The following is a 21,168-nucleotide window of genomic DNA, read 5'->3' on the forward strand; positions in this document are numbered from 1 at the left end:
AGTTGCACTTTGTCTCTGGCTTCATCATCCTCTGCCCCCATTTCAATTCTCTATTCTTGACTCCTAGGTCAAACCATTTCTTCACCCCCTCAGCTCTAGCCTTGTCTTGTGATTGTGTGAATCCTACAGCTTAGATTCTCTAGGGGTTTACTGTCTCAGTTATAACGTGTGCTCCTCTGGGCATCCGGGGTTCATTGTCTTAGTAACGGGGTACACAGCTGTAGCCTGCTGCATCTTTACAGCCATCTCGTGAAGTGTACAGCGCACATCCATGGAGGGTTCATTAGATTTCCCATAGGATGCTCAGCACTGGTCCTCTGTGGGATCATTACCGCTGGCATGAGGTGGACAATTCTGGTCCACTGAGGTTCACTATCTTTGTCATAAAATATGAGGACATGACATGTGACTCTCCACATCAGTCTAGCAGATGCCTTCCTGCAAGTCTTAAAGGTTTTTTCCCTTTCTGGTAGTAAAAGAATATTCTTACAGTTATTGTGGACACCTTAGTTTTACCTCACAAGGTCCGACCCCGCAGATTTTTGGATTCTACATAAATGGATAATATGAAACCACAGTATTTGAACTTAAAAAGGATATGGGTTCTGACGACCCTCAGAAAGTGGTAAAATACATTTTTGAAGGAAGTTCCTCCAGGGATTCGAGATCATGAACTATATTCCTAACACACTTTCTAACAACAGCCATCACCTCAAAGCTGACAGTTTTTAATGCCAGACATTAATTCGTTCATTTACTGGCTGAACCCTTAGCACAGGTATTCAATTCTTCTTTAACTGTAGGTCCCGTCATCGACACAATGTTAGGATCTCAGCTCACATTACTCCTCAAACCTCACAAACACCCGACCAATTGTTATTCATACCGCACCATAGCACTCCTAAAATGTGACATTAAAATCTTTACATCTATTCTTGTTACACGCTTGCAGCATGTCTTACCAACAATCATAGCACCTCAACAATCGGGATTTCTCCTTAATAGGCAAGCCAATGATAACACCTGCTTTGCTGTAGCCCTCATGGAGGTAGCGGAAAGCTCCCATCAACCCCAGCCCTCCTTTCCCTGGACTCTGAAAAAGCGTTTGATAGAGTAGACTGGAAATATCTATCTAAAATCTTGACCAGAATTCACATGAGCCCCAGGATGATGACCTATGTACAAGCTAAAGTCCAGAAAGCTGCAGCAAAGCTAAAGATCAACAGAACCCAACATCTTCCTCACGAGGGGGGCCCATCAGGGATGCCTCCATCCCCTTCAATTTTTGCATTACCTATGGAACCCTTGCTTGCAAGGATTCAGAGCAACCCAGACATTCAGGGGACAAGCTTCGGTGGAAGGGAGCACAAACTAGCTCTCTCGCAGGCGATATACTATGTTTTCCCGCTCACCCTGATACTTCCATCCTGGCCCTAATGAGAGAACTGGATTCATTTTCCAAAATTTCAGGTTTCAAAGTGAATTCTAATAAATCCTGGGGTATGGGAGTATCCGAACTGCACCGTATCCTCGAGATACCCATTCGAAAGGCCCGGTTTCAATGGTCTAGTTCTCTCATCATCTATTTGGGCATCCATCTTACATCACGCACAGCAGAGTTATATCACCCGTTACTCACTGCTTTATTCAAAGGCCTCTATCAATGGGGCAAGTTAGAAATCTCCTGGCTGTGTAGGCTTAATTGCCTTACGATGCTGTGTCTACTATATGCCCTTCAAACTCTCCCACTATCCATACCTAAATCGATGCAGGTACACATTCGTACCAAATTGCTCCACTTTGTTTGGGGATCTCCCCTGAGTATCCGGGAAAAACATGCATTGTACCACAACAGAAGGAGGCCTTGTGTTTCCAGATGTGTTCACTTATGTCCTAGCAGCACAACTTTGGCCCTCCCTCGATTGGAACTATAACCCAGACAGCAATCCATGGGTACAGGTACAGCAGACTTACTCTTCGGTCCCCTTGGATGGCCTCTTGTGCCTTACACTTTCGAAAGGCACACTGGGTTCCCCACTCCTTCCGTTGACATCCCTTTTGCTAACATACTGGCATGAAGTGCAGGCTAAAAGACTATTCCCCGCATACCCTTTCCCCCTCACACCTTTAGCACCCAACTACGATTTTTCACCTGGAATGCTTCACCAACCCTCCTTTAGCTGGGATCAGGGTAAGGCCCCCCCCCAGACTGCGCGCCTTTTATGATGGGGACGAATTGAATACTAATGAATCAATTAGAGAGAAATACTCCCTTCCCCTCAACACTGCATATCGCTTAGTACAAGCCTTACACTTGGCAGGGCTCCTGAAGTCCCAATTGGCCATGGAGAGAGACGAAACAGCCACTGAATCACTATTTCACTAATACGTCTGGTGCAAAGGCATTTCATGGCCCTATCGATATATACTCAATCTTACCCCCGCCAAGAAGCATACATATATGGTGCAATGGAAAGGGAATTAGGAAACAAATTCTTCAAAGACACGTGGGGGGGCGATAAAGCAACAGCCATCTAGCTCGTCAGTTTGCCTTCACCATAAAGAAGATGCCTATAAACTGGTCACACATTGGTATTTGACTCCTGTACCGCTGCACAAAATGTTTGGCAGCCCAGAATCTTGGTGGAAGAGGTGCAGGGAATGAGGCACATTTTTCCATGCCTGATTATCTTGCCCAACGATCCAATATTTTTGGGAGGAGGTCCTGCATAACGTATTTAGTATAACTAATGTCAACTTCCTTGAGATCTCTTGCTGGTCCTTCTGGGCGATTCGGGTATAGAGAGAGCTCTTCCCACAACGACTCAATGGGGGCGTTTTTTGTCTCATATCCACCTTGCCGCATGATTATGCATAGCACAACTGTGCAAGCAGCCCCATGTTCCCACTCTAAATCTGTGGTGCGTAAGCTCTGGAACTTGTACTCCATGGAAAAGCTTACAGTAATGATTAGAGATAGGGTGGCTACGTTTTAGTCCACATGGCTCCCCTTTATTACACACATTTGACATCAAAATAGGACAGGGGGATACATCTCACCATGGCCAAGATGCTAAAAGCCTCAGACATATGGATTTTCTCTTCTTCAGACTCACCAGATGGGCCTCCTTCACTTCCCTATACTTCGACTGCTCAGTATTTACGCTGTCACACTACAAGGGATAATAGGATATCCATGATGGAAATGGATTCAGAGGGTCACTCTTGTCTTCTGTGGGAGGTAATGAAAGTCTTGTGGGGAATTTCCTAGATTTTTACAGTGACTTCCTTTACAGTCATGATAACTAAGCCCATGGAGATGTGGTGTGTCGATTCCCCCTTCCTGCCCTCAATGCTTATATAATGTGTATTGAATGAAGATGCTAAATGTGTGTTATTCTCATTTAAAATGCTAAATATAGCTGCAACCATCAACACTGCTACTAACCCACTTACAGGAAGGGATTTTTCTAAAATATAAGTTGGAAGGTAGGTTTCTGTGAGGAGCCAAGCTTATCAAAGCCTGTGAGAAAGCAAAATCCAGTAAAGTAAATACAGAAAGCAAACATGAGGGGGTCACCTGGGGGGTCAAAATAGGATGTAAACCAGAGCAATGCCAGTGCAGCAGGCAGCATCTCTTAATGTCAGAGCAGGGAGCAAGGTCTGGCCACAGTAATGTAAGGGGCAACATTTAGAAAGTTAATGTGACATTAGCAAAGTGCATGAATGGCTCAAGCTTCACCAAGCGGAACCTATTAAGCAATCCCTAACCATGTGCCATGGCTGTTTCAACACAAGCAGCATAGGAGATGTGTTTCCAACAGGACTGGAAAGTACAATCTATTAGAGTCAACATAGGAACTAGAACTTAACAATACAGATCTCAATTTGACGGCTTTCTGCAGATCACCTGATGTGCAACACTCCCTAAAAGAAAATTTATTTTACTCACTATTTTAGGATGTAATTAAAAAGCATGGTTCTTCTTGTGAAACTATCACTTAGTGAAGTACCTGCGCACTTCTAATAGGCTACTTGTGCTTAATGAACTATGTCAATTATGAACTAGAATCGTTTCTTGTACCTTTATGTTGATATGCGGTGCTACTGAAGAGCGATTGCTTTTTAAATTCGGGTACAGTACTTCCGTAAACTCCCCCAGCAGCTCTCTCAGGACTCGGGCGACATGGTAGAGCTGAATTTCAAGTCCCTTCTTAGGCACTGTCAGGGGTTCCTCCTCAGCAATCAACTTCTCCAGTTTGCTGTAGATTGGACTGGATGGCTCCATATTGTTGTAGAGAAAAGTTAAAGTGTCCCAGGTCAAGAACTCCTTCAGGCTCACTCCATGGTCCAGGAAAAGGCGCACAAAATCTGGTTTGTTATCAATCAATGCAATGGTCATCACCGGATACAAGTCTGAGGGCTGGAGGTCCAAGAAACATCACCAGAATTAAACACAAATAGAGCTCGCCAACATCCAACATAGATCAGAGTAAAATAAGAGAAAGAATATTCATTGATGAATCAAAGTATCAAAAATAGATAGGCAGCCAGGTGAATTTAAGAGCAGTCATGCAAAACCAATAGCAGTCATCAATGACCGCACACCAGTCATCTGTAATCTACCAACAGCTCTTTGTAACCAAATAACACTCACCCACAGCACAGCCATCAACCATGAGTCAACATCCATCAAATGCAGCTCAACAACAATCTTTTGTCATTGAACTACAGGCATCTGTGAGCAAGGAAAACACATCTTACCTGCAACCACTGTTTTTCACTGGATCATTCACAGATTCACTTTCTTTACTTAAGCCCCATCAACAGGGTTAGAAGACCTGATAGCAATGCTAAATCTGCAGGGTTCATACGGAGAGATTGAACCCAGTACTGAATAGAGTCCACTTACCTCATTAATTGGACTACAAGGCAGTTGGAGAGAAAACAAACTCTGCCTCCCCAGAGGCTGCTGCTTAGAATTTCATAGCACAAAGGCTGAGGAGTAACAGACCCCGATAGAGGAGGCGGATGAAGGATCACATGTGAATCTATAGAAGTCCCAATGCTAGTGAACTGTAGTTACGGGTAAGTAACTTGTGCTTCTGCAGGACTGGGCCTTTCATACATCTACATTCTTGCATTAAGACCAGGAAGCTTTCTAAAAACAGAAGTGGAAAGCAGGATCCAAATGAAACTCATTGGAAGTGGTCCCTGGACATTGCCCAGCCTGCTCTCATTTCTAAATTTAGACTGGGCATCCAGGCAGTAGCTCCTCATCAATATATGGGATGATATGCCTTTTATAACTTTGTATACATGTGTAACAGGCCATTCGCTAAAAACGCTGCCATCACTGGCATCCCTTTTGATGGACAGTGCCTTGAACCTTGTGGAGCAGTGTGTTACCAGCTCGTTTGATTTCCAAACATTTAAGCCTAAATACAATTCCAGGCATCGCTTGAAATCCAGTGTGAATAGTGATTTCTCTTCAGGAGTGGAGGGATTTGAGAAAAAGGTGGGTAAAATTACTTTATGGGATTAGGTGAATGTGCTTGGAGTGAACTACACTACAATTGTCAAAGCTATTTTGACCATCAACGAACCTGAGATACGGTTCCCTGGAACAGATGCCTTGTACATCTATGTTGTAAGGGCCTGGTTGCTAAGAGTAATCTAATTTTTTATTGCGACTAACATTATATCAGCTTGCAGAATAGGCTCAAATGCTTGGGGTGTGAACTTCACCAGTGGTGCAAACAGTGCTTAATTTGAGCAGGTGGTTGCAGTTGGGGACCCCAAGCATTCTTTTTTTGGGACCTACAGTTACTTTTCCTCATCAAACTTGGAGGCATATCAAGAGAGTAAGACAAACATGAGGGAAAGATGGAGGAAGAGAAAGACAGAAAAAACGTAATAAAGGGAGTAAGCAGGACCTGCAAGAGTGGAATAAGAGAGTACCTGGTGGTGGAATCAAGACCAGGCAGCCTGGGTTAATGGCACATCGACCTTCAACAGCACCAGCCATGGGGCTCTGAGCAAAGCTTTGGGCCGGGCACTCATGTTTGTATAAATTAACCATTCGGCCAGGGCATCTCCAGCTCCCCTCCCAAGCAGCTGGTCACCTCTGTTCTTGAAACAGGGTTCAGATGTCCTCTCCTGGCAGACTTCTCAAGTTTCACCATTTTCCTGGTCCCAAACCTAGCACAGGGAGTTGGGACTCATTACCCACTGAGGTGCTTTAAAGATTTTGTAGTCTCCACTGGTGTGGGAAACCTCCAGGCTTCTGGTCAGCAAATCTAGACACACTGACTGGAAGTTTCGGTCTCATCCCCATACCCAAGTTGCAGACAGACTTTGCCTATTTCAGCAGTTCAGTTCTGTGACAGGTTCTTGGCAGCTCTTCAGGCTTTAATCTCCAAGCAGACATATACACCAATGGTTGTGGTCCAGAGTGTAAGCAGTAGGTGGGGTAAAGCTGGGTGGGACCTGGAGAAAACCAGATCCAAGGTCACAGAGGCACAGGCTGATACACACACAAAATGGATGCATAGGTTTGAGATCCTGGAAACAGTAGCATCCATCCTGTACAATCGCTTCACCCATCCACCTGCTGTGGAGAGACCCAGCAGATGCAGTGAGTGTCATCAAAGAAAGAAGGCAGATAATGAAGGGCTCCTTTGGGGTCCTGGATCACTGATGTGGGCCTGCCCTTCTGGGCTGCTTTGTCACAGCTGGAGCATTGTGAATCCGCCCCTGGGAGACTAGAAACTTGTCTTTACTCAGCCAGGAGTCTGTAAAATTGGTGAAGCCACTGTCTGGGGTGGAGGGTGGTAGTCACAGGTCAAAAGAGAGGAGACCTGCCCCATAAGAAGAATAACCTGAAGGAGAAGTCAGTGCGGGCTTGGTCCATCGGCCTTACCTCCCTCCAACATGGGGGCATCAGGATGAGAGATCCCATAATTGGAAGGTACAACAGAGCAGCGATCTAATCTCCCCACTTTGAAACCCCTCCCTGTCTTCCAGTATTGGGACTGGGGCCCCCTCCGGTGGAACCATGGACTCACATATCTCAGTCTGGGCCTCGGGCCCTCCCATTTCTTAGTGAGTGCCTTGCATCACTGAAGGGGACTGCTTGAAGCAGTGGCAAATAATTTTTTTGTGAGAAGAAGCTGACCTTGTTTGAAGTGTGGGGGCCCAGGAGGGTAACCAACCAACAAAGGCAGAACAGGGTACAAAGGCATGGCTTTTAGCACAAGGGCCAGGCATCCTGCTGGCTGGAAGAAGAAGCCAGTTTTATGGCTGGAACCAAAGTGTGTGATGGGAGCCCACTGAACAGGGATTGTCATTTGAAGATAAGTTAAATATTATGGTGCTGGGGGGAACTATCAATGGGCAGACATTACAAACTAAACCAATAGAACACCAGAGAACACACCTCAGACGAAAAAAACACAAAGGAGGAAACCCAAATCTCTGACTAATGAAACCAACAGGTTTCAGTGAAAGCAGAAGATGCGGAGGGGTGCTCTCATTGAAACATTTTCCTGGGTGTGGTTCTGAGACGTGAGGTGGAAACCTCAGCCACACTTTTTTGTGAAGTCCCTCATTCTTGATATCCTCCACCCATGTTGATGTTGAAATTGTTCTCCATAGAAAGAGCCCACAGAGCCCCAGCCTCCCAGTTGTAGCCTGGAGGCCAACCCAGACCAGTATAAAGTTTAGCGACATGCAATATCAGAAGTAGTGAGGAGTAAAGGTCCCATACAGTTCGAAAACACCCAGACTCTGATATACTGATATTCCTAGAACTCACATTAGAGTACAGACACAAAACAGAACTTTGATACTTTGGAACTAAGGCAAGCAATTTGAAATACTTGAACTTGTACACTGAAAAGTGGAGAGTCCTGGCAGAAGGACATTCTGGCATATGCATCCATGGATGAGGCCTGGGAAAGGCTGTATGGATGGCCCACAGTTACTGAAAGTCAAAATCACTAGGTGGAACAACAGAAAGACCCCAGGTAATACCTGGAGATAAGGGGTGAAGAATCACCCACAGAAACCTACCACTGTCAGAGAAATATAAGGCGCCGCCTTGAGAGACAGATTGGGACTCGTAGTGGGGGGCTTTCCCTTGAATGGGGACACTGAGCATGAATAAGGACATAGCTGGGTAACCGACACCTATGACACATGAACGACAAATTTGTCAGGCTGGAGAGAGGAATGATATCTTTGCAAAAACATAAAGAAATAATGTGACATATATGTATCTTCTTATTTTTTCAAAGGAAATGGGTCTACCCAAAAATATAGTTCTCCTGAATAAGGGAGATAAATATGTGGCTCAAAGTAAATCAAGAACCAAATTAGGAGCACTAGTTGTGCAAGAGTAGAGGGCAACGACTAGATGATAGTATAAGGAATCTGCTCCAAAAACTTTCTATTGAAAGTTTCTGCGAAGGGCAGATTATGTATTGGGGGTGGGCAGTCGAAGATCCACACCTTGATGTGAGGTGGGACAAAGTTGATAGCTTAAAGTTATAAGCTATCTGCGAGGACACCGGAGACATTAGTAGTGTTGAAAAGTTGTAGTACTGTTATGTACACTTCCCCTGTTGTGGACAAGTCAATAAACACTAATTGTCCCCCAAAAGGGCACAGTCCTTGACATTCATGATATGTATATGTCATTGGTCCTTAAAACAAGGGGTGCTGTGCGGTGAGTAAGATGACCCACTGTCTCTCCAGGAGATGCATTTGAAAGCTAATCCTGGGGAGTTCATCAAGAAGGAGAAACACATGGTAGTCTGAGACTCAGGATACACCACCAGGTCCAGGGATTCACCTAAATAATTTAAAAAAGCAGTCGCTTTCAATCCAGACCAAATATGGATGGACAATGCAGGATTATACAAAGGTATGGTGGGGACCTTTGAGGGGGAGGAAATGCTCCTAGTCAGTGTTTATACATCCAGGCATCCAGGGGGATGCACTATAGGCATTGGAAGCACTGATGCAGACCTCCGGGATGCACTGGCTTTATTGGGCAGTGGCTTTACCTGGGTTATAGATGCTTCGGTGGACAAAGACAAGTCACAATACCACCTGAGCCAGACTCATACCAACCTGACTGGATTTGCCCAAGCTATGGGATTTATTACCACATGGAGAGACCTTCATGACACTGAACAGTGTTATTAATCTGAGGCTCAAAATTCTTACTTGTGGATAGGCTATTACTTCACACCATATGTAACTATTGATAGATTTGCAGCTGGAAGGTACACTGCTCAGGAATATCCAACTAGGCCTAATGGTGACTTTATCATCAGTATCCAGGTAAAGACTTGGGGACTGGAGACTAGTGATGAAGCAGAAATGAAGGTTTTACATTTATTAGCGCATAAACGTAGTATGAAATAATCATGTGTGACTTTAACCGAACTAATAAAGATTGTACGGGGACAAAATGTGCCCTCAGAGTAGTTTGCCAACATTTATAAGCGTGCTTTATATAACGTGGTGTATTAGAAATTGCACTAATCCGACATAATCATAAACGTGTGCTACGATTTGCTTGTTTGAAATGTTTTAGCTTAGCATTACTTTAGCGGAGGCTTCGGCCTAGTTGCCTGGTCTCACGGTTTAGATGCTCGTATTTTTCCAATGTGCTAATAAACGTGTATTTTTGCTTGAAGCTGTACTTTTCCACTGAGATCGTTCACATGCTTATCTTAAGGTTTCGTGCCAGCCTGGCATTTTTCTCTTTGCTCCAAGGTCAATCTGCAGGTGCGGACAATGGAGGCTCTGAAAGTGAGTTAATTGGTATAAAATGTTGCAACTTGCGTACCCGTCTCCAAGGATAATGTATGCTTAAGTAAAAGCTTGAGAACTGTTGTTTTTGATTGGACAATTTGAAGCTAACCTATGAACCCTCCAATGGAAGACCCTACTGGATTTGAACTGTTGTCTATAAAACCCAGGTGCACGAGAAGAAAGTAGCCATTACCAGCCCGATACCCGCCATTTTGCAGGACATTGCAGCTATTATGGCCCACCTTGCTGCGACGCCATTTTGAAAGAGACTTTGATGCTTTCTCTAATCGAGAGAAAGAGACTTTAAATGATTCTTGCCCTAGAGACTTTAACTTTGATCCCTTTGCATGAAGTAGTTTTATCTTGCCGCCGTGAGGCAATCGCCCCGTCCACCCCTGCCCCTTTGCCCCGTCCCATCCTGATCGAGAAACGGTACCTGTGAGACGAAGACTTCCTTGTATGCTGATCGTAATTGGTAAATATGAAAGGAAATTGTAAAATTGCATTGCGTTTCTTTTAGGTAACCAACTGCTGATTTTGATAAGATCCCTAGTTAGGAGTTTTTCCAAATTAACGTTGCTAAATTGTTTTTGCATGAAGTCCCACATGCCGATGCTAATTTGAGGGTAGATGAGGATTCTTTTTGTTGCACGATGCAATTTGAGACCTTGTTATGCTGACTAAATGTATGCAATTAGTTCATTACAGATTATAGTATTAGTGATTTGCATTGCTATTATCGAATGCCTTGTTATTCAAATGCTGCATAGATTGCACCTGTTTCGCCGCTATGGACAGCTATTAATGTTCATCTACGTATATCATTTGGTGTTGAGACACATCTATATTGTGCTAGCTTTGTTAATATAGGGAAATAAATTCACTAACTTTGCAACAAACTGGTGTGGTTATTCCTGACTGAAAGGTCAGGGTTCGCCGAAATGTATTCTGGATTAATTGTTAAGTGTTATGTTGATCAAGGTATTGCTTATGTTCGTTATTGATTATCGATTTGATTAAATTGACTGATCTCGGGTGAAGAGGGTCCCACTTAGCCAAAAGATTCATCGGCCAAAAGAGCGTCCAAAGTACGGGTAAAATTATCTGTACGGATTGCTCTATCAGTAGATGGTAGCAGAGGACGGTTTCGTCTTTTGGGACCCCGTACCGTTAAAGTACATGGTGTTGAATTAACGGTTTCGACTTTTGAGATCCCACTCGAGAAGTTGAATTAGATTTTTCTTGGGTAAAATAGATTGACAGAATGATGATGGGCTAAGTCCACCGCGACTTTCCCGGGATCTCGGAGCTTGCGAATGAAGAGAATGGAGGTGTGAGATCGGCGTTGGTGGGACTAGTGACGGTACGAGAGAAGTTAGGGTTTTGTGCTTGCACAGCTTATTGCCGCAGATTGTGTGAAAAAAAAAAAAGGTTGCGAGGATTTTAGAGAATAGCGGAGGTGCGACTCCGAGTGTAGAAGTAGGGAAGTCGTCGAACTTCATAGAAATAGCGGAGGTGCGACTCCGAGTGTGAGAGTAGGGAAGTCGTCGAACTTCATGTGCGTGTGGCGCTTTGTGCATAAAAAGGTCCACGTGGTTGTTGTTGTTGAGACGGGCCCTGCGAGGTCAAGAGACTCCGGAGTATGTTGTTTTATGTTGTGGTCTGGTCGGTTTAGTAGGTTGATCGGGCGTGGTCAACGAGTCGGTACGTGTGTAAGGGAGTGAAAGAAACTTCGACTTCGGGCTTTGACAAGATTCTAAGTGCACTAGAATAGATCATTGACAAGTTGAGAGTAGGTCTGCGGGTCAGATTTGCTTGCGAAAGTGGGGACCGAGAAAGATGGAATAACTGCTGAGGCTAGTGAAAAATCCCTAAGGTCCTAAGATTGTGTTACCCTTCCTGTAGTAAACCGACAGATCTGTTTTATATTTTTGGTAGCTCGCGATACATGCCAGAAGTTATTACGAGAGGAGCTGAGTGAAGGAGGACAAGCCGCAAGGCTTTGTCAGCCGCAGTGTGTGAGTGTGACGTCACTAGGAGCCGCGCTGGGATAGGTTGGTTGTAGAGAAGGGTCGCGCACGGATTGGACGCAGTCCGTGGGACTCGATTGAAAGGGGAAAGGCAAGCGAAGAGTATTCCGGGAATTAAAGTCACCTATTGATTACAAACTTTGTGAAATAAAAGACGAGAAAGAAAAATGAAATTTTTTAAGGCATTCAAGAGTGTGATGAAGGGGGAGTCTTACATTAAAGCGAGTGTAGGAGAAGAGACGCCACCCGAAGGTACACCAGCTTACATTGTAATGGAGGAAAAGGGGGTAGCTCCGTGCCTTTGGCTAAAACAATGGCACAAGTTGACGGAGAAACATGGGAGCGTAGCGTTCCCGATCCATGGGACATTTAATATAAGGATCCTAGAGAATTTGAGATTTGCGATGTACGACATGAAGGTACCTCCAAGGCCAGCACAGTTTGAGGCTCTAGCAATTTGGGAACTGATGGCTAGACAGCAACAGCAAAATAAGTTTGAGACTAGGATAAGGAAGGTAGAAAAGACACTAGCGGACGCTAGGTGGGATAATGCACAGAAGGTGTGGAGGTCAGATGTATTGCAGGGGATAAAATTGTTTCCCGCAATTACTAAGGAAGAAGAGGAGACAGGTAAGAAAGCTACCTGTAAGACAAACAGGAGGTGTTCCAAGGATAGAGAGGACGAGGAAAAGTTGAGAAGAGAAGAGGAGTTAGAGGATGAGGAGTTAATAATGCAATTGCTGAACGACCGTCCACCACCTTATGCGGAGAGTGGACAAGGTCCAAGTACCAGTTCTGCCCCTCCGGCACCAGTACAGAACAGTGAAACTCAGAGTTCAGGAGCATCATCGGGGTCTAAGGACCCGAGTTTACTGTTCACCCCGCAGATACCGCAGGTTAAGAGAATATATCCAGATGTGCCCATGTTGAAACCAGCAGAAAATTATCAGCCGAAGATCCCAGGGTACTACAGCAGTGATAACAGTACGGGAATGATTCTAGATCCAACCGTAATGGGAGGACAGAATGGTCACAACCCAACACTGGCACAAGCTGAATCAACCCAGTTTTTGATGCCTCAAAAACAGATGCAGGGGGCAAACGCACATGCTCAGATGACGGGGAGTCAGATGGGCATGCCGGCAATGATGACCCATAGTGTGGGAATGAACATGTCTCAGAACATGGGAAATGGACAGAACCCAGACGCGATATCACTACCCATTACTGTAGGTCCACCGGTACCTTTGTACAGTCAGCCTAACCTAGGTATGAGCGGTCAGGGATCAATGCTGCAGAATGGGACAGAAAGGAGGTGCATAGAAAACACTCCAGGGATAACTCCGATAGCGGCTCAACCAACTGGATCTGGGTCCTTGATGGAGTTTAGTCCCATATGCGCTCAGTCAACACTGGTGAGGTCGAGTCCCCCACTGGTGATACCGCTGTCATCGAATACTGAAAAGTTGCCGCAACCATCAATGGCAGTCGATGTAAATGCTACACTGATGGGGTTGAATGCACAACAGCTGACACAGTGGTTCAACAGTCTGAATTCCACACAAAGCTCAGCCAGTGGGAAGGGAGAAGATTATCTGAACAGGGTCAGGTTGAACATGGAAGCACAAGAATTGGTGGAAGGGACTATGGGTGTGAATAGGTTAGAGTCCTACTCGGAAGAAGAGCTGAGATATCTATGTCCCAGGATTACGAAAGAAGTGAACAAGGTACATAAAAGCTTGCAGGAAATTGCTGACAAAAACGGGGTTGACATAGACAAGACAAAACACTTGAGCAGGAGCTACAGGTTGGATTTCGGGACCACAGATTTTGAACACATGAGGTCAGCAGGCATGAAGGCGCACCTTAGAGAATTGTTGCAGAGTGCACAAGTGTGGAGGTGCTTAGACAAATGGGAGAGCAGATGGGTAAAGAGAAAGGAAAAGAGGAAAGACAGTGTCCCAGAGCCCAACGAGAAAAGACCACAGAGTAGTGATGCAGTAACCATGTTACCAATGAGGGAGACAGCAGGGGGAAAATTAATACATGTACCATGGCACAGAAGCGACATTCAGTCTTTTACGGATGATTTTCCCAAACTGAGAGAGAAACCAATTGAATGGTATCAACAGACTGACAGGTTTGTGAAGCTTGCAAAATGTCTCTGGGAAGACCTGAACACTCTCTTTGAGATTGTAGTTCCGGCAGATTTGTGGGAGGATTGCAAAAGAGCTGTAGGTTGGCCGACAAGTGAACCGGAGAGAGACAGGGATACGGGTGCACCATCACCTATGGTGATGAGCCTGTACTATAAGGTGATTGAGCATTTGAAGACGAAGGTGGCCGCGAAAAATGTGGATTGGCAGAAGATCGATCGAACTGCCCAAGAGGCTAAACATTCGATTCATAGTTACTATGAGAGGTTGTTGAAGGCGTTCAAGAACTACAGTGGCACGGAAACAATAGAGGCGAAGGACATGCTTCATTTTGTGTTTAGATTTGTGGAAGGGCTGAGACCAGAGATAAGTCAGATGATAAAGTCGCATTTGATTTGTTGGCAATCGAAACCGATTGATGAGGTGTTGAATTATGCGAAATACTGTAGTGACGAAATCGAAGTGAAACAGAAAAGGTTGAAGGAGAAAGTGATGATGATGCAACTTAAAGCAGCTCAGACAGGTCTACAAGGTTTGCAAGGGTTGCAAGGGTTCCAACAGCAGGTACCGCAACCGCAGCAGCAGATGCAGGGAAATATGATGTTTCAGCCACAGGCGAGAGGCAGAGGCAGAGGAGGTTTTGGGAATAATGGTCCGGATTTGAACACTGTTGTGACTCCGAATGGTGTGCAGGCATTGAAAAAGGTGATGCCATGTCACGTGTGTGGAATTGTCGGTCATTGGAAATGCGAGTGCCCGATGGTGGTGCAGGAAGGTGCAGGTGTTGGTCAGCAAAACAATGATGTCAATGCATTTCAGACAATGAGGGGACCGAAAATGAGAGGTCCAAACCCAAATTTTCAGACCATAAATCAGCTACAGGGATTACAGCCCATGCAGCCGCAGCAAATGCAGATGCCCCGTATGCAGATGACGCAAATGCAGCCAATGCAACAGCAGTTTCCCATGGTACCTAATCAGCAAATGCAAATACCTTTGGCACCAATGAGTCAGCAGCAAGTGATGGTTCCTCCACAGGTCTCGGGTCAGGTAATGAATACAAATGGCACCGTACAACAGTTCCCATTACACAGTGAGAGTGGATTAAACAATGTGTGGGAGAGTGAAAGTTCAGGAGAGGAAGGAGATTGTGTGCTTGCAGCATCCTTGGAAGTTGATCAAAAGGGTCCGTACGTGGAGGGAAGAGTAATGGGTCATCGTGTCTCATTCTTGGTTGACACAGGAGCCACACGTTCAACTGTTAAGAGCATTGAAGTACCAAATTTGCCACTCTCAGGGAGAACAGTTCAAGTGGTGGGAGTAGCAAACAGACACCTGACAAACCCAATTACAGATCCGGTACCAGTCAGCATTGGTAACTATCAAGGGTTACATCAGTTTGTGGTATGTGACTCAAGTCCGATAGCACTGTTAGGGAGAGACCTATTGTGCAAATTGGGTTGTTCGATTATGTGTTCGAACGAGGGAATAAAAATTCAGACGAGCAGTGATGGGGAAGAAGAGGACAGTGTAGAGGGGGATGAGATGGAAACTGTCGATGAAGAGTATCCTCTGATTTGCCTTTTCCCGATGATAACTGAAGAAGATATTCCAGCCGAATTACGGGAAACAGTCGGAAAGGAAGTGTGGGATATGACAGGGAAAGAGGTGGGATTGATGAAGGGAGTGGAACCAGTGAAAGTGACTGTAAAGCCCAAAGCAACCTTTCCCCAGACCCCACAATACCACATGGCACAAGATACCCTCATGAAAGTTGCCCAACTCATTGACGAATTTGTAAAGCAGGGAGTACTGAAAGAAGTGTTGAGCAGTCCATGTAATTCACCAATCATGGGACTAATAAAGCCGAGTGGAAAGGTCCGAATTGTGCAGGACTTGAGGAAAATAAATGACATCATAGTCAAGTGTTGCCCTGTCGTACCAAATCCAGCTGTGATAATGTTTCAAGTCCCTTGCGATGCTGAGTGGTTCTCAGTCATCGACTTATCACAAGCATTCTTTTCGGTGCCTCTTCATGAGGACAGTCAATATCTCTTTTGTTTCAAATTCTTAGACAGAGTGTACAGTTGGTGTCGAATTCCTCAAGGGTTTTCTGAGTCACCGTCAATCTTCAATCAGATTCTAAAGAAAGATTTGGAAGCATTAGAATTGCCATTCGAGTCAACCCTAGTACAGTACATTGATGACTTACTGATTGCATCAAAGACAGAAAGTGGCTGCACAGCCGACACCATTGCTCTGTTGAACCATTTGGGAAGGAATGGGCACAAGGTGTCTCCTTCCAAGTTGCAGTTCTGTCAGAAGAAGGTGAAATACTTGGGTCACCAGATAGAGAAAGGGTCACGGAGAATAATGAAGGAAAGAATAACAAGCGTACTTCAAATGAGTCCACCAAAGACAAGGAGGGAGGTGAGGAAGTTTTTGGGAATGGTGGGCTACTGTCGTCAGTGGATTCCCAACTTCTCAACTCTAGCAAAGCCTTTACTGAAGCTGACCCAGAAGGATGCCTTGGATCAGATTGAGCTGAAAGAAGATGAGATGGATGCTTTTATCGAATTGAAAGAATGCATGTGCAGGGCTCCAGCTTTAGGTATGCCTGATTACACAAAGCCTTTCACATTGTTTTGTCATGAACGTGATGCATGTTCTTTGTCTGTCTTGACTCAAGCCCATGGTGGCATAAACAGACCAGTAGCGTATTTTTCAGCTACTTTGGATCCGGTCGCAGCAGCACTTCCAGGGTGTTTGCGCGCCGTAGCAGCAGTTGGTATCAGCCTCACTCAGAGTGAAGGAATAGTGATGGGACACCCATTAACAGTCATGGTCCCTCACTCAGTTGAGATACTTTGGACCCGCTCCCGAACGCAACACATGACTGGAGCAAGACTCACAAGGTATGAAACGATAATTCTGGGCTCACTGAATGTGCAGCTGAAAAGGTGCACTACGTTGAATCCAGCAACCTTGCTTCCTGGATAAAATGCTGAAATTGAGAACGCTGAAGACGTCGAGCATGACTGCCTTCAGGTGACTGAATTTTGCACAAAACCTCGACCTGACATTAAGGATACTAAGCTTGATGAAAATGACCAAATTGTTTTCGTTGATGGTTCATGTCTAAGAGATCGGATGGGAATTTTGAAAGCAGGATATGCTGTATGTACTGTAACAGGTGTCTTGGAAGCGGCCTGGCTTCAAGGAGTCTATTCTGCACAAGTAGCAGAACTTGTAGCCCTTACAAGAGCATGTCAACTGTCTGCATTGATGAAAGTCACCATTTACACTGATAGTCAGTACGGGTTTGGGATTGTGCACGACTTTGGACAACTATGGTCACAGAGAGGTTTCCTGACTTCTTCAGGATCCCCAGTGAAAAACGGGGAGAGAATAAGGGAATTGTTACACGCCATTCAAATGCCAGCCGAAGTTGCAGTGGTAAAGTGTAGTGCTCATACCAAAGGACAGGACTATGGTGGTCATTCTGACCCTGGCGGTCTTTGACCGCCAGGGCGGAGGACCGCGGGAGCACCGCCGACAGGCCGGCGGTGCTCCAATGGGGATTCCGACCGCGGCGGTAAAGCCGCGGTCGGACCGGCACCACTGGCGGGGTCCCGCCAGTGTACCGCGGCCCCATTGAATCCTCCGCGGCGGCGCAGCTTGCTGCACCGCCGCGGGGATTCCGACCCCCCCTACCGCCATCCAGATCCCGGCGGTCGGACCGCCGAGATCCGGATGGCGGTAGGGGGGGTCGCGGGGCCCCTGGGGGCCCCTGCAGTGCCCATGCCACTGGCATGGGCATTGCAGGGGCCCCCGTAAGAGGGCCCCTACATGTATTTCACTGTCTGCTGCGCAGACAGTGAAATACGCGACGGGTGCAACTGCACCCGTCGCACAGCTTCCACTCCGCCGGCTCGATTCCGAGCCGGCTTCATCGTGGAAGCCTCTTTCCCGCTGGGCTGGCTGGCGGTCTGAAGGCGACCGCCCGCCAGCCCAGCGGGAAAGTCAGAATTACCGCCGCGGTCTTTCGACCGCGGAACGGTAACCTGACGGCGGGACTTTGGCGGGCGGCCTCCGCCGCCCGCCAAGGTCAGAATGAGGGCCTATGTTTCTCTGGGAAATGCATATGCGGATCAAGTCGCAAGATTTTGTGCCTTGAACTGTATATTACTCAGAGATGAATGGAATTCGATAAGTGAACCAGAACTCGAACCAGCTGAAGCATTTGCCTTGAAGGTCGTAGATACAATAGATGAATTAAAAGCATTGCAGAATAACGTCAGGGAGGATGAAAGAGACTCCTGGATTAAATCACAATGTATAAAGAGACCAGATGAGTTATGGGTTTCAAATGAAGGAAAATTCGTTTTGCCAAACAGTCTCTTATCACAGCTTGCGCGGTTCTATCATGGGCAAGCTCACCTAGGAAGAGATGCCATGATAAGATTGTTCAAAACTGATTGGTTTAACCCCAGATTTCGTCAAGCTGCAGAAGCAGTTTGCCATCGATGTGTCACTTGTCAGCAGATGAACCCAGGAAAGGGAACAGTTGTGAACGCGAGCCACATTGGCAGGGCCAGTGGCCCATTTAGTAGGATGCAGATGGACTTCATTGAGATGCCTGTGCATGGAGGTCTAAAGTATGTGTTGGTGATTGTGTGCATTTTTAGTCACTGGATTGAGGCATACCCCACACGTAGAAATGACAGCCTTACAGTTGCAAAACTATTGCTGAGGGAGTTAATACCACGTTTCGGATTCCCGATCTCTTTAGAATCAGATAGGGGAAGCCACTTCAATAACGAGGTGATAAAGTTACTTTGCGAAGCGCTGAACATTGAGCAAAAACTGCATTGTAGCTATCGCCCTGAAGCATCAGGACTGGTGGAGCAGATGAATGGTACACTGAAATCAAGAATGGCGAAAATATGTGCATCGACAAATTTGAAATGGCCTGACGCATTGCCCTTGGTGCTAATGTCAATGAGAAACACCCCTGATAGAAAGACTGGATTGTCTCCGCACGAAATTCTCATGGGCAGGGCTATGAGACTTCCTGCAGTTCCCGCAAACGCGCTTTTGAATATTACAGATGATATGGTGTTAGACTACTGCAAAGGTCTGGCTGACGTGGTTCGCTCTTTCTCTCACCAGGTGGAAGCAACCACCTTGCCACCGATCCAAGGTCCAGGACACGCACTGAAAGCAGGTGACTGGGTCGTGGTAAAGAAGCACGTGAGGAAGTCGTGTCTGGAACCCCGTTGGAAAGGCCCTTTCCAAGTGATCCTGACGACAACTACCGCTGTGAAGTGCGCGGGAGTTCCCAACTGGATTCACGCCAGTCACACAAAGAAAGTGTTGTGTCCCACAGATGAGGAAGTTGAAGCGCTGAAACTGCCAGTGCCTGATAAAACAGTGCTGAGTGCTGAGACAGAGCAAAACCGAACTGAAAGCGAACAGGCAGGAACGGAAGAGAGGGAAACATTCTCTGAGGACGAAGCAACAGACTCACTTGGGGAAGACCAAGGAGAAATCTCAGACAGCGACGAAGCAGCTGAAGGTGACAAAGAACCTGAAGCAGCTGAGGGTAGCAAAGAGCCTGAAGCAGCTGAAGGTGACAAAGAACCTGAAGCAGCTGAAAGTGATAAAGAGCCTGACGAAAGTAACAGTGACGAAGGGCTCGAAAAAGGTGAAAAAGCAGGAGAGCCTGATCAGAGGAGGGCTTTCCCAGAAGCAGACGATACAGAAAAAGAAAAAGAGAACGTGATTGATTCCCCAGGAGGAGGGGACAAGGTAGAACAGAACGAAACAGTTCAAGCCTCCACAGAAAAGATCGCAGGTCCATCAAATGGACATGGTGCAAAGAGAAGACTGAGTATATCACCAATAAAACAGAGGACTAAAGAAAATTTGAACGACGAAGAAAGGCCAAAAGTAAAAGAGAAAAGAAAGGAAGTGTCTGTCGTGGTACCATCCTCAAGTGAAGGAAAAGACTTGGCCAAAGAGGAAAGTACCAGCGAGGCAGAATCGAAAAGAGAAGCAAAATTGAAAAGGAAAAGGATACCGAACAGGAGATATTCCGGTCCAGAATGGGCATATGCAGTCAACGAAGATTGGACTGACGAATTCGTATCTCTAAGCCTTGAGAACGAAGAAGAAGAGATACCAATAGAAAAGAAAAGTTTTATGGACTCTGTCGATTGAAAGGGTAATAAATGATATTGCTTGCTACAATCCAACGTGATACAAACAACCAGCTGAGACATTGCTAAACCGGATAAGACACTTGCTGAACTGATAAAGACTGAGTTATTGCCGAATCGAGACAAATGCTGCTAACCGAGAAGTGACTGGCCTCTTGAAGAAAACTGTGTGAACATTGCGCTCGTTCAGCTTTGTAACTGAATTGCTAAATAGTTTCTTTTATAGGTGCTTCTAGCTCTCTGATTCTATACAGATCATGACGCAAAACAGTAGAAAGAAATATTGTAAATATGCGTGTATAGGCTTGATAATTGCATGTGTACTAATAATAATGGCAATAGTGCTTGCAATGCATGGAAAGGGTGAGAATGAGAAAATCGATGCTTCTACTTTTGCTCCTGTTACTGTCACTGAACTAACTGCATTGAAAAGACTAGAATTAGATGAGAGACACTTGCATGATAAGAAGGAACTTTCGTATAATGTTTTCTATCGCTTGCTAACAGAATATGTTGAGACTATGGATGCGAAAGATTGTTATGTGTGTACACAGATACCGACATCAGTAAAGGAAGGGGTGACTTATCACCACATGCCTCTTACATACGGGATTACATGTAGTATAGTAATGTCTAGATTTTATGGTCAAACTAACATACAGTATTTTTACTCAAATTATGATGCTACCTTTGCATATGTTCCTATAATAGCGCAGCTAAGCCAGATTGCTAAAGATTGGGATGCTAAAATAATGAGGGAATTTTTCGAGCCAATGCAACCTTTTGAAACGGCTCACGCTCATAGGGAAAACCTTACCTGCTCGCTCTCTGCAGTAGAAATAAGCTTTTTAGATCGCACAGATGATAGAAGGGCACAAATGAATGTGAAATTAGAAAAAGAGCTACATAAGAGGACTTCAGTAGATAATTATGATT

At 45.5% G+C, this 21,168-nt stretch overlaps 1 protein-coding gene across 1 annotated transcript in view; it reads right to left on the reverse strand.

The window, feature by feature from the left end:
• LOC138249315 (transient receptor potential cation channel subfamily M member 2-like) overlaps nucleotides 1-21,168 on the reverse strand; it is a 211,399-nt gene that overhangs the window by 129,367 nt on the left and 60,864 nt on the right. Inside the window, exons 11-12 of the mRNA XM_069203274.1 lie at nucleotides 4,085-4,423; nucleotides 3,117-3,173 (exon numbers count right to left, since the gene is read on the reverse strand). Coding sequence (XP_069059375.1) covers nucleotides 3,117-3,173; nucleotides 4,085-4,423 — 396 coding nt within the window. The remainder of the gene's footprint in view (nucleotides 1-3,116; nucleotides 3,174-4,084; nucleotides 4,424-21,168) is intronic.

Source organism: Pleurodeles waltl, chromosome 8 (genome assembly GCF_031143425.1).
Source record: "Pleurodeles waltl isolate 20211129_DDA chromosome 8, aPleWal1.hap1.20221129, whole genome shotgun sequence".
NCBI lineage: Eukaryota > Metazoa > Chordata > Amphibia > Caudata > Salamandridae > Pleurodeles > Pleurodeles waltl.